The sequence below is a fragment of the Poecile atricapillus genome, chromosome 1 (assembly GCF_030490865.1).
Source record: "Poecile atricapillus isolate bPoeAtr1 chromosome 1, bPoeAtr1.hap1, whole genome shotgun sequence".
Classification (NCBI taxonomy): Eukaryota; Metazoa; Chordata; class Aves; order Passeriformes; family Paridae; genus Poecile; species Poecile atricapillus.
The window spans coordinates 169,739,134-169,753,284 of record NC_081249.1 but is presented as its reverse complement, the minus strand read 5'-3'; the positions used below and the strand labels follow the sequence as shown (position 1 = coordinate 169,753,284).

The 14,151-nt window shown below is 38.5% G+C and overlaps 1 protein-coding gene across 1 annotated transcript in view; it reads right to left on the bottom strand.

Moving 5' to 3' along the window:
• The window catches only part of WDR25 (WD repeat domain 25), a 61,794-nt gene extending 47,867 nt beyond the window's left edge, over nt 1–13,927 (bottom strand). The window contains exons 1-2 of the mRNA XM_058828085.1: nt 12,390–13,927; nt 10,326–11,089 (exon numbers count right to left, since the gene is read on the bottom strand). Coding sequence (XP_058684068.1) covers nt 10,326–11,030 — 705 coding nt within the window. The 5' untranslated portion in view covers nt 11,031–11,089; nt 12,390–13,927. The remainder of the gene's footprint in view (nt 1–10,325; nt 11,090–12,389) is intronic.
• Nucleotides 13,928–14,151: the final 224 nt, after the last annotated feature.

The window sequence follows — 14,151 nt, the reverse complement described above, 5'->3', positions numbered from 1 at the left end:
GTGACTAACCACTGCACTATGGCTAACCCTGTGGATGTTCCTCAAATGGCAAGTTCCTGGAAAACACAGAAGTGAAAAGAAGTTACAATATCCTTATAAATCAGCTAGTGATTCAAGCTATTGTTTGTTCTAGAATATGAAAAATCAGAATTATTTTAGCATAAGACTAAGTATAGCAAAGATACTTACATCTTCATCCCTGCTGTATACTACATATCCACAAAAATTTACTTCAGATTAGCTACATCGCACACAGCAGGAGGCGTATTTGGGATGACATGGTTCAAGCAGAGCAGTTTGACACACATATTCAAGTAATTCAGAGAAACATATATTTAATGACAGGTAGCTATTAAGAATTACTTTCAAACCACTAAATTCCTACTGCTGCCCCTATGTGGGAGAAGAACATGGCATAAATTTGGCAGCTTCTCATCAACTTCAGAATGCAGTGTAGTGCATGTAGTAGTGTGTTAAGAATAACACCTGTGCTCACAACCCCTAGAAGTACAAACCCAGTAATGGTTCCTAGCAGACAGCTTTCACAGAAAACACTTCAGCAATCAAGATCTTACCAGCAGGCAAAGGAGAAGAACTTCAAATGTATTGCAGCTCTCCAGGAGATAATTAGCTAAATTACTATAGCCTCTTATTAAATAATCTGGTTTCCCCTTCATCTCTATGAATCATATTCATTAGCATCAATCACTTCTTCAAGTCACAAACATTTATGTTCTATTAAAAGCAGGGATTCCTCATAAGTGCTAGACACCTTAATTTCAGACTTAGAGCACTTTGGAGGCAAATTGCCTTAAGTATCCTCAGTTCCTACAGGTAAGGAAGGACTGGCTACTTTGACAAGCATATCCCACAGACACTTGCATCCCACAGATTGGGAACATCCACTACTGGTGTAAGAAGCACTGTTCTATTCAGAACACAAGTCTTAGTAACTGCACTCCCAATTTCTGAAATACTGTGTGTCTACTCCTGCTGATCTGTGACTTATTTCTGAAAACAAGAAGAAAAAAACCACCATAGACAAACTCCTTTTAGTTTTATGGGTTTTTCTTAAGCTTCAGTTATACAGTAGCTATCAAAATTCAAACCATAGCTGTTTGTACTGTACCTCAATACTATCATACTTTTTTAATATAAAACTGCCAATCAGCTAAGGCTACTCATGTGCTTTACAGCTTTATATTGATCTATGTACATATATAAAACCAGTTACCATAAGACACCATCTTCTTCACACAGTCAATAAAAAAAAGTACAAACAAACAAAAAGGAACAATTAAACCTGTCTCATTCTTGCAGGATATCCACTGGGAGCACCTGGCACAGCTGGGACAACAGCTATGGACAAGTTCTGGTGACCCAACCACCCGATGAGTGGCAGCTGTTCATCAGCACAACAGAGCTGGACATTTCAACTGTGCACCCACTGACAGTGAATTTGTGCAATGGCACACAGCAACACATCACTGCAGCAGGTCTAAAAATAATGGTAGAGATTTGTACTTAGGGACTAATTTCTGCTTGGAAGAAATTACCTAAGCCAAATTTACAGGCAAATTCTGTCCATCCCCAATGTTAACCAGGTGATTTTCTTGTTTTAAGAAGTAACTTTTGCAGTCTTACTGCCCCACCCTGATTTGAAGTACTATCTGAGAGGCTGTACACAGTGAGTGATTTAGAGCAGCTATCTGAAAACCTGAGCTTTAATGAATCTTGTATTTATCAATCAGCCTGGGCTAGTTACCTTTTCCTTACAACTTCATTCTTTCGACTAAAAAATAAACCATTTATTATTCCCAAGGCTGTTGAAAATGTTAATAAGTGGCAGGGGGGGGAAACAAAATGCAAACAAGAACAAAGAGAAAAACCCAATAAATTAAAACAAAGTATTAAAGATCCTCTTCTTTGGAAAATATAAATGCAGTCCTAAACCCACTGATGTCAGTGACATAACCCAGTATTAAACATGAAAACTAGTTATTTAATTATGGAAATAAACTATTAATTATGTCAAGCAGCTACATGTTTTACTAGCAATGAGGACATTTTAACTAGCACCATTTCAGTACCAGCGAGCAGAATAAGATTGAACTACGTAATTAATTTTAATTTCTTCTGCATTGTTAACATAGTGCTAGCTTTAACATGTTTATATGACTATGTCAGCCCTAACCACCTGCACCCCTAACTCACATCCTTTCCATAGAAAACCAGCTGTGTCCCTCCCTCAGCAGATAAAAATACAAAATTCCATGCACTAGTTCACAATGTTCAGGATGAGAAAAATTCTTTTAAAGAAGGAATTATAATTTGGAAAGAGGCAAGGAGACTAGAGAACAGGACAGATCCTAATTCTGACTTCAGGAAGCAAGGTGTTACACAGCTGGCACATGCACAACACACAAGCACATGCAGCCTTCACTCTCACGCCCAGTATTCCTAATCCATCAACCAACCAAAACATCTGAGAAAGGCAGAAGTTTGTATAACATTTTCAGGTATGCCCTAGAAGAAAAACAGCAGTTTTATTATTATAAAATAAAACCTCCACAAGCACAGTGAAGGTAAAGATCAGCTGTAACAATCTAACCAGCCCGTCACCCAGCACGAAGGAGCTGGAAGACAAACCCAACACAATTCCACACCAGCCACAAAATGCTTTTTCTTTGAAGAGAGATGATTACTGCAATGAAACATGATATGTATGATAAAGGACAGTAAGTCATTAGTTCCATAGTAATGAAGCAACTTCTTTGAAGAACAAGGGGTTTTCTAATGTTTCTTTCTCCTATAATTTAAAGGGAATTTATAACTAACAGTTGTTTTCATAGAATAAATACATAGCAAAGGCATCAATTAAGTTACAAGGCTTCATTCAAAGATCAAGTTTCAGCAATCCTTGGTACATTCACTGGTATTATGACCTTAAAGATGCAGCTATATGATACATGCTAAAAATAAAATCTGCTTTAAAAAAAGCAAGGACATGAACATACTGAAAAGAATAGAAACTTCAGGAAAACTCTTTCCAGCCCTGATGCCAGATCAATCCTACACAAGTAATCTCTCTATAGAACCTGAAAAAGTAGAGCAAAATTTCTCAAAAAGTTGTTTCCTTGACAACATTGACAAACCATGAAGGGTAAGGAATCAAAGTCATAAGATGCCTTGTGGCTTTGTTAGCAGATTTTTTTAAATATATAGCAGTATGGGAGATGCAGCTATAAAGCCAGATTTCTAGAAAAGAAGCAAAGTTAGATTGGTGTGATTTATATTTTCAAACAGCAAAAATATTCTGAATTTTTTAAATGTTACCAAAAAATTGAGATACTCCCATAATATATTACAGTCACTTAAAACTATTCCAGCTCATTTTTATTCCCACATACCAAAATCTTGACTTTTTCACCAGCAATCTTACTGACACACCCAGAATGGGGATAACACCATCATACATCTCTCCCATCTCAGCTGACATTCTGCCATTAGACTGCACAGCAGCTGCCCACACAGATCCTGTAACTGGAGAGTTTACCTTACGACATTACCAGTTCAGCTTCTTTAGAGGCACCACTGACATCTCTAGCCCTGACCCTCTCTTCCCTAGCAGGCTGGCTGTGCTGGGAAAAGCACAAGGTTGCTTTATCCTCTGCTACTTCAGAGACACAGGAAACAACTGGAAGAGCTCCCAGAAGAAAGGAAGCGTGGAGCTCACCCATTTGGGACAGATGGATTGCTAAGAAAAAAGTCAGATAAACACTTTCAACTCCTCATACTTCTGCAAATAATGATACAAGAAACACAAACTCTATTTAGGTAACTTAAGAGAATAGAATCCTTTCTTCCACATCACTGTTAAGGATATTTAGTTCTCCATGCTTTTGGATTTCCACAGGAAAAAGGTTTGTGAAATAATACTGTCACAGCAACTGTGTTATCCTGTGCATCTCACCTGTAGCCACTTTGCACCTGTTGATCAGTGTCAACCAAATTTCACAGAAGACCTCAGTATTTTTCCCTCAAGGCTTAATCATGCTAAGCACCTTAATAAAAGAGAAAAACACTGATGAGGATTTGTAGTCAGACTCAAAATACAGACAGGCTTCAGTAACTTCCACGTTCTTGGAAGAACTTTTATTTTCAAAGATTTTCTTTAAATAGTTCCCAATTTATTTTTGTGGGGGCGGGGGGGAGCACAGGCATACTATCTATAGTCTGAACTATCTATCCCATTCTTCTCCCCCACAGCCACATCCTCTAACACAGCCAAAAAGCTTCACAAGAACACTTGGGGTTATCACTTTTGCATTCTTTAAGGAGATCCTAAGTCAGGAGTCATTTCCAAGTGGAAGAAAACTCATGACATCACAAAGCTAAAAACCTCACCGAGAAGCTGAGAGGCTCACTGCATCTTTGCCCTCCCCCTTTTCTTCAAATATCAGTCTTCATATAAGTGTTAAAATAAATTCTAATCCAAAGCAGTACTGAATTTAGTTCTTGTTAGTGCAGAAGGAAAGAAACAATGTCTTATCAAACCCTACAGAGATGAGGATGGTGCTATTTATACTCAAAGAAACATACTCCTTTGAAAAAATCCTTTGAGGCTTAAGAGTGTGTCAAACACTTAGAACATAATAAAAACTACACAAGTCATCTCCAGCTGTGGATTCCGAAAAAGTGAACAAAGGCTTTACAAGGATTTCTGTTTCCTTGACAACAGCATCACTGGAAACAAGAAAATAATTAAAAAAATATATCTCTCTAACAGCAATCTCTACACATTATCAAGGTACTAAAATACCAAATGTGAAACAACTCTTACCCACACAAACCTTTGGGATGAAGAGACCAAAATTCACCACTTTCATGAACTGTTCTTTGCTGATACATGTCACCAGCTTTTGTAGAACAATTGTGAGAGCTATCTATTACATCATGACCTGGATTATCATCTACCCATGGCACAGCCAGAAGCTTTCACTGATGGTCAAGTACATTCCTTCCTGCATGACGTTCCTTTGCTTACAAAAATAAGCATTATGGAGAATATTTCTCATTGAGGAGTATGAAATATTTTTGTTAGAAGAAGATCAAGGTATACAAAAAAGGCTGGTACTACTATGCATGTACCTATCACATAAGTGTACTGCCATCTTCATAATTAGCAATCTTAAAATCACTGGAAAAAAATATGCACAGTTCTAAACAGACAAGGGAAGAAGGCCAGAACCTTCATAAAGAAAAGTCTGTTTCAGTATTTCAGAACAGCCAATTTACTAGCCTCTTCAACAAGAAAACAATGGGTTTTTTTCCACAGCTAGGTAAGCAGCACACAATATCCAGAATATGAGCATTTCCTTGCCACTTCCAAGATAATGGGGAGAGCTGCCTGTTATTTTTAATATACATTATTTAAAATGTATCAACAGACATCTTCAAAACATTTCAAATAAAGAACATATGTATGAAATAGGATGACTTCCCAATTTGTCATCTTATCATCACCTACAGTTAAAGGAATGTTGCCACAACTAGATTTTAAAAATCAATCAAAGAGTTGCCCTACTTGAGGTACTAGCAGCATGATAGCTAATTCTGCTTAGTGAACAGTTTGAATCCAGCCTAGCTGTGACAGGGCTACAGCCATCTGACAGCTATGCCTGAGTGTACAGGAAATATGCTGGCAGCTTAAATTTATTCCTTAATGAACAGACAGGCCTGTGACAGAACAACAAGAAACACTGCCTATTCTGAGTGAATTGTGTACTGAATGGTTGAAAACAGAAATATTAGATTTTTTTAATCTGAGGCAGGATAGTGGCCAGTAGCTAGGAAAATTGTGTTGCCACTATCTGTGCATACAGTTTATGGATTGAGGCTGTCATTTTCTATCATTCAGTCCAATACAACAGGATCAAGAATAACAAAATTCCTGGAATATACTACTGTTCTATCTTTCCCCAAACAGACACAAAACCACAAAACAATAAAATATTTTGAAAATATGATTGAAAATTGTATTTCTTGTGGCATTTGACACACTCCAGGAACCAAAATCCATACACTAAATTTAATAAGTAATATACCACTCTAATGATCACAAAAGAGTCTCAGAAGACTGCAGCAGTATCTGGAAGAAATCTCTTGAGGTAACAAGTTACAAAGATGAACTACTTAGGAGCTCAGAAATCCTAACTTGAAAAAAAGCACAGAGCAGAAAAGGACATAAGGGCACCACACACCTTTGACTTGTTCTTCTTTACACATCTACTAAGAGACTGACCCCCAGGCTAGACAGAGCCCTGATCTGAACCAGTATGGTTGTTATGTTCTTAATCATGGGGAGTCATCAATGCCCCTGTTCAAGAGGTTGATATTATTAAACTCATCCTAAAAACTTTATACTTTACTTGTATAGATAGAGCTGTGACTAAATTACCATTCAACTAGGTCAGTAGGGAACAAAATACATAAGAAAAACTTGCAACAATGTATTAGAACACAAAGTGCTATTAATATACTTTTTGCATACTCAAGAATTGCAGCATTTTCTTTCCTTGATCTTGTTTAACAATGGAGAGGGAAAGTGCTGAAAATTAAGAAATCCTCTGCAACAAACATAATACCTGCTGTGATGCTTTAAATAAAATATGAGAAACACAAAATTAACAGCTAACAGATGATTATATAAAGATGTTACCTTGAGTTAATTTGAAGGCAATAATAGAATAAAGGCATAGGATGCTGAAGTTATGAACAATTGTTAAAAAGCTAATTCCAGTACCAGTAACTACTGAAAATGTTAACAGCTGTGTGGCTCTGTGTAATGACAAGATCTTCCAAATAAAAGACACTGACAGTGTGAATGCAGCATTGTGGTTTCTGCAACAGATAAATGTCTTTCAAGAACAACTTTTTTATGTTCTCTGCTACCAGAGGCAAAAAGCTGTATTCAATGGTAACCTGTGATTCTGGATTCTGTATTTGGGGTCCTAAACAAGGTCTGATGTTCAGAAAGCATTCAATATCCACACTATGGGAACCAGGCATCTTTAACAGCAGTGATAACTCCCAACATTTATGCCAAAAAACCACAAAAACAGTAGATGAGATATTAAATCATGAACACTATTTTAGTGTTTAAGCAGGAAAACCCAAAAATGGCAGTAGATGCCTAAAATTCATTTACAGCAGCTATTCAAACAGAAGGTAGACAAGTGTTATTCAAAGAAAACTAATTTAATCAGTTCAGACAACAATGTTTCACAGTCCTTAAAATACTTACCTAAGCTAAAAACATACACCACTCACAATACTGCTACAGTGTAACTGTGAAGAGCAGCACAGCCACAGTAAGAGCTCCCCATTCCCTACAAATTTAAAATTTAGCATTAAATATTCTTGTATTAGTGCTCCAGATTTGAAGAACTGTAGGTAATTTGCAATGCCCATCACTTCCCAGATGGAGTTCTGACTTATTTTCAGGGGTTTTCTTACACGTTTAGCAACACATGCATGAACTTGTAACTTTGGTCTTTCAACACACAACTTAGAGGCAAATATTAAAGTCTTTGAGTCTTCAGAGGCAGTTTAGCTCCCATCCCTTTCTAATATGCCGAAGTGCCCCATCTGCTGGTAGGAGTGTTACTCTAAAGAATTCTGTTCCTGAACTGATAACTGATACTGATACTTGAGGTGTTTTAAATGCAGCAATGCAAAAGAAATCAGATAAAATACTTTTAAAGAAAACCATAAAATGCTCTAACACAGTTCATTCATTCCTAACTATGCAAGATACTTTTACTAAATGCTTCTGATGATCTTCCAGCTCTAGGCTATTCTTCAGACAACAGAAACTGAAAACATCAACTCATTTATTGTAAATACTTTAGTATGACTTATACTGATTCATAAAGATATGTCAAAGTGCATTTTTAAACCTGAGAGAACATAAATGTAAGACTTCTTTTCTCCTGATCTAAACAGGACACATACACATACTTAAGAAGTAAAAAATGCACATAATCAGTTCCACATACACATTTTAGACATGTATCTGTGTGATACAAATGACTTAGTTATCATAATGGAATGGGAATGGGGAATAGATGGGAATTAAATGGGAATAAAAAATTATGATCACTAAGTAAACCAAGTGTTTCTTCCTTCTCCATGCCAAATTAAATTAAAAAAAAAAAAAAAAAAAAAAAGAAAATCCTTTCACACAAGGGAAAATTATTAGCCTGTGATAAAAGATGAAATTATTAAGCACATAAGAATAGATAAAATATAAGAAAGTGGCTAAATACTACACAAATTGAGTAAAACTATAGAGCTCTGGTTCAAGCACCACTTAAACTACCAGAGTCATCTCAACTTAGAACACATATACAACCTGTGAAGTTTAAAAGGAGAAGGAAAAAGAAGAGTTGACCTGCATTTTCAATCAGTTTTTTTATGCCTATACCGGAAAATGGCCAACTTCAGGAAACATTAGACAGCCAAAATCGATTCCCAGAAGGTAAAGCACTGCTGTGACAGTCACCAGGGATTTCTGTGCCCGTGATCCCAGGGAGGGAGGGAATTTGGGAGCCTAAGAGCAGGTGAATCCTCGGTGCCACCGCGCCCTCTGCTGCCCAGCCCGGCCCGTGTCCCGGCGCCACCGCCGCGAGCTTCCCCCGCCAAGAGCACCAAGGAGCATCCATCGCTTGCTCCGCCTCTACGAGCTGCCTTCCAGAAGTTAAAGCGTGCTTTCAGATACTTCCTAAGAGTCACGTTATTCCTTTATTAACTTTTTAAACCAGCATGCTCTGAAGTGTTGCCGACTCTAATATACTTGATTTATATTGAATTTTGAAGGTTTGGGAGCCCTAAAACACTCTTGATTTCTTCAAAAACAGGCTTTGCTGTCAATGACTGCTTCCACTCAGGCATGGAAACACTGATTCAGAAAAACAGTTTTCCTTTATGCTCAGAGGACAAACCAAACTGGCCATTATTTCAATTTATTAATAATTTTATATTGCAGGAACAACTTAAATTTTAGATTTTTATACCAACACTTCACCTGTCAATAAAACGAGGCTCTGGAACAGTCAACAAACATTAAGCAGATGATGTGAAAATTTAAGACAAAAGGTCAAATTCAGACATCCAGACATCAGTATTGTACAATCTAAACTTGCATTGCTAACAGAATAATAAACATTGCTGCTTAACAGAAACATCCATCAGCACTTTTTGCATATCTTAGCCTTTTCCTTCTAAGTCTGTCCTTCAAGCAATAGCCAAGATATAAAAAATATACTAAAGACAACTTGCCAGGAGAAACACAGGTATATTTTCCTCCATTTAATGTTTAATAAAAGAGGTTTAAAAATCCTGGGGAAGACAGAGGAACTATGTTGGTATGCTGGTACAAGGGATGTTCTTGTCCCTATTTAGAAAGGTTTACTAAAGTACTAAATTTTAGAAGCATGAAAATAATTGTGCCTGCCACGGTAAATACACATTAGATGCAATAAACCATGTCTTCCAGGAAAGGACACTTTTTTCTGTGCACTCTTATCAAAGCTATGTTCCTGTGCAAGGCCACTTCATTACTTGAACCCAGAGGCACCATCAGCCCTATATCTGGGAAAGCATACACATAAAATACCTTTATTACCCATTTTAAAATCAAAAGCTCATCGAACTGACTAAATTACCAAAGAACTGAAGACAAATTCATTAAAGCTAGGAGGAAAATTCACTCTGAGTATTGAGCAATTAACTCTTGAAACAAATTACAGTGGGAAGACCCCTTAGATCACGACAAGACGCCATTCTGAGATGCAAAATCAATCTGACCTGACCCACCTCCTCCAGCAGATGTCACAGAGACCTGTCAGAAAGGTAAAGTTCTTCAAAATATTATTCCAGTGTTGGCAGTTAGTTGCTTAATAACTCAGGGCAGAATCTATGTGCATACCATAGTGCTCATGGCCATTGTGATAAAACACTGATACAGATCATGAGAAATGACCTAACAGAAATCTAACTTCTTAAGGTCTAAAACACTGACATGACTAAAATTTTAAAAAAAACCAACAACACCAAATTCCAAGCTAATGGAACTAACTGTGGGTATAGTGAAGGATTAGACTGCAAGTTCATAATAATCTTATAAAGCATCTCCTCAAATTCTGAGTACATTGGAACTGTTAAATACACACAAGCAAGGATGTTATTTCCAGAAGAGTATTGTTTAATACAGTATTTTTAAGTCTGATGACTGAGCCACAAAACATCTTTATTTACATTACCTTGACTGTTTTGTCCATAGAAGCTGAGAGAAGCATGTGACTTTGTTCCCGTACAGGACACCACTGGATTTCATTAACAGGGCCGCTGTGTTTAGACATGTAAAATATTAAGCTTTTGGGAACTTCAGTTACTTTATATTTAGATCCCAAATATGGCTTAATTAATTCAGAGATCTTTCTCAAAGTCTGCTCTCCTGATACACTTGACTTAACATCACAATCTGAGCTACCTCTCTGGTCAGATTCTTCCTTTTCAGGCTTACTGGAATTTTCTTGACGCAATCGTTTAGGGATATATGGTCTAATTCCTGTTACCGTACTAGTGCTGTCTTGATGTGTTCTCTTCTGGGAAACGCCACTTCCAGAATTTGTTGAGGAGCTTGAAGCCTGTTCATAGTTTTTGTAAGCCACAGATAATGCAGCATGGCCAGAGTACACCCTCTGACAGTAGGGAGGTGCCAAGGCAGTGTTGTTATTCTGTGCATAATGCTCAGGGGGATCTTCACAAACCCTGCTCCTGCTAGATCTGCCAGTCCTCCCAGCAGGGTGTATTTCATATGTAGATTTTGTACTACCAGGTGCAAAGTGCTGAACACAACTCACAGAAGAACTCAGCTGGTTTGTTTGTCTGCCGGAAGCATCAGGGGCTTCAGTCTTCTCAGTTTCTGTCTCAGAGTCTGAATCTTCATAAGCAACCAAACTCATTATGGCCAGACACAGCAGACTCCAGAGATCTCAGTGCTGCAATCCTCCAAAATTATGATCTAAAATAAAGAATTGATTATTCAGAGCACAATTAATTACAGAGTCTACAATTTGAGTAACTTAGGGATATAAATATGCCTTTTTTAACAAAAAAAAAAAAAATCAAAACTCTTATTTCTGTTTATTAATGGAATTCATTCCTCTATTATAACACAATGTACATTCTATTAAACAACACGATTTGCCTCCAAGCCCTTTGCATACATTTTTAATGCATTGCAGAGGTGTATTTGCATACCACAAAACAATGACAATGAGGATGAAAAAGAAAACCTTGCAATACAAATACAGCAAATTACTTTGCCTTACTTCTAGCATTACTTCTACACATACAGAGAGAAGAAATTAATTATGTAGTGGTTTTGTATGTACATTTATAAGAATACAAATACTACAACCCTTTTGGAGTCAGTCTAACAATATCTATTTCTTAACAGTACAGATAATTTGAAAGAAGTGTGTAGGAGTCCAACTGGAAGTTAAAATGCAAACCCATTTTTTGACCCTTTCAGCAGCCTTGCAGTAAGAGGAAATTCTCCAACTATATCCACAGAGCATGTTCCACACAGCCTTTAGTTTTACAGATCAGATATGCCAGAAGCTACATTGAATTCACTATTTGCATTTACTTACAGAAAAATGAAAGCACAGATGCCTCAACTGTGGAGTAAGTTTTTTTCAACATGTGCAGGGGAAAGAACTCTCATGCCAAGACTGCATGTGTAACATGCAGAATAATTCAATAATCCCACCAAGATTTTTCCAGCAATTTGTATTGAGTACACAGAGTATAGAGTTAACTACATTCAAACAACTGATGTGTCTGCAAAGTAATATGTCAACCTCTGCTGTTTATAGGCAAAAAGTATGGGTAAGATTGATTAAATGTGACATTTTATTATTGCTTTGTTTCCTTGCCAAGCTGTTAGCACTCATGCTGAAGAGATTTAACCCACAACACTTTCAGACAGAATGCTGAAATTCTTGGTTCAAGTCAGCAAAGAAACTGCCCTCAAAAGCATCTTGATGACAACAGGGAATGCAGCATGAAAGTCAGTATCTTCATAAGCATTTGCAGAATTGACACTACAAATGTAGGGACACCACAGATGTAGGTGCTGCAAATACTTCTGCAGGAGTAGGACTCTGGAACTTGTAAAGATTCTTTAACTTCAGAATTAGATCTATTTGAATTAAAAACAACTGTGTTTCACATAATCTACAGAAGTGTTACATGTCTCTACATTCTGTTATCAAATTTCTAAGCACAGATCCAGAAGATATAATCCAGGTACTTACTAAGATACACACATTGATCATCACAGAGCCTTCCAAAGATAAGTGATCCAGACATTTAACTGGAACAAGGTGGCCAACATTTCAGCACATAAAAGCAACAAGATCTCCCTCTAGAGGACATTTTGTCATTATCTGAAGTTTAAGACAGCTATAAGTGACAGCAAAGAAGAGCAAGGAAAAAATATTTTTTTAATATTACAGCTTCATTTATTACAGAAATATTTCATTGAAACAGTGTCAAGGGGGGAAAAAAGTGCTTCATGAAAACTTAACTAACAAATCAATTCAAAAACTGTAAATTGAAGTTCCTAGCAGTAAATTGAAACATCTTATCAAATAAATAGGAGCTTTGAAGGGCTTCACTTCAGTAATTGTATCAAGTGGTTACTGTTTGCATTGCAGCACTAAACACATTCCCCAGCCAAATGCATCATGTCCAAAGAACAAATACAGTAAGAAGCTGACCTCTGGCTATAAACTATAAACTAGGATACACAAGTAGATTGGGTTAGACTTACAAAGTTACTTTAGTTTGTTTTAACACAAAAAAAACCCAAGCTGAGATTCAGAAGTGAGAGATAGTGCCTTGCAAAGACAAGGTTAAAAACGTCTCCCATGAGATACTGGAAAGAAACTGTCCCATTACATTTGGTCAGCATAAATCTATCCCTCCACACACATCAACCATAAATATCAGTGTTATTGTGAAAACAAAGCATCTCTCTCACCTAAAGACTTCCCATCAATTTTTTGTTTTTAAAGAAACACCACCCAGAGACCTTAGAATACTGCCCTAACTTAAGAAAAATGGGGGGCCGGGGGTGAACCACAATGTACCTGGTTGGAAACATCCTGGAACTACGCTGTGAGTTTATTAGCGGTGTGATGTGTAATGCATTGAGCTAAAAGAGAAGTTCACAGCACTTTGGTTTTCCTCGGCTTCCACAGGACTGATTTATCTGAACGCATTGAGGAAGATTGTTCAGCTAGAGCGGCACAGTGGCCGCGGATGGCAGCGGAGATGAGAGGAGGAGCAGAGCTGGCTCACGGCGGGGCCCGGCGGGCAGGCTGGAGGCACAGCCGCCTCCCCGGGGCGCTCCCTCGCTCCCAACACCGCACAGCCCCGGCGGGGAAAGAACAAGCACCGGGAGAGCATTCACTGGAGGCCACAAAGATGATGAGCGATATGGAGCATCTCTCTTATGAGAGACTGCGGCACACGTGTTTAGTCTGGAGAACACTGAGGGGATCGGATCAATTTGTAGAAATGTTTCAAAGGCCCAGAGGATGGTGCCAAGGCTCTTTTCGGTGGCGCCCAGCGACAGGACGAGGAGCAATAGCCATCAACTAAAACACAAGAAGTTCCACCTCAACGCGAGGAAGCACATTTTTTGATGGAGGGTGGCAGAGCTCCGGACAGGCTGATCAGTGAAGTCGTGGGGTCTCGCTGTCTGGAGACATTCAGGACCCAGGCGGATGCGATCCTGTGTAACCTGCGCCGGGTGACCCTGCCTGGGCAGAGCCCTGGATAACCTCCAGAGACCCCTTCCAGCCCTAACGATTCTGCAAACACCCGGCCCTCTCCAGTCCCCCCTCTCCAGCCCCACCCGAGAAAGCTGGTCCCGGGAGAGCCCCGCCATCCGAGGCCGGCTCCTCATCCTCTCCCACAGAGCCATTGCCTCTCCCCAGGGCCCCGGGCGGCGAGACCACCCTCGGTGCCGGGACAACGGCGCCGGGCACGGTTCCGGTTCCGGTTCCCGTT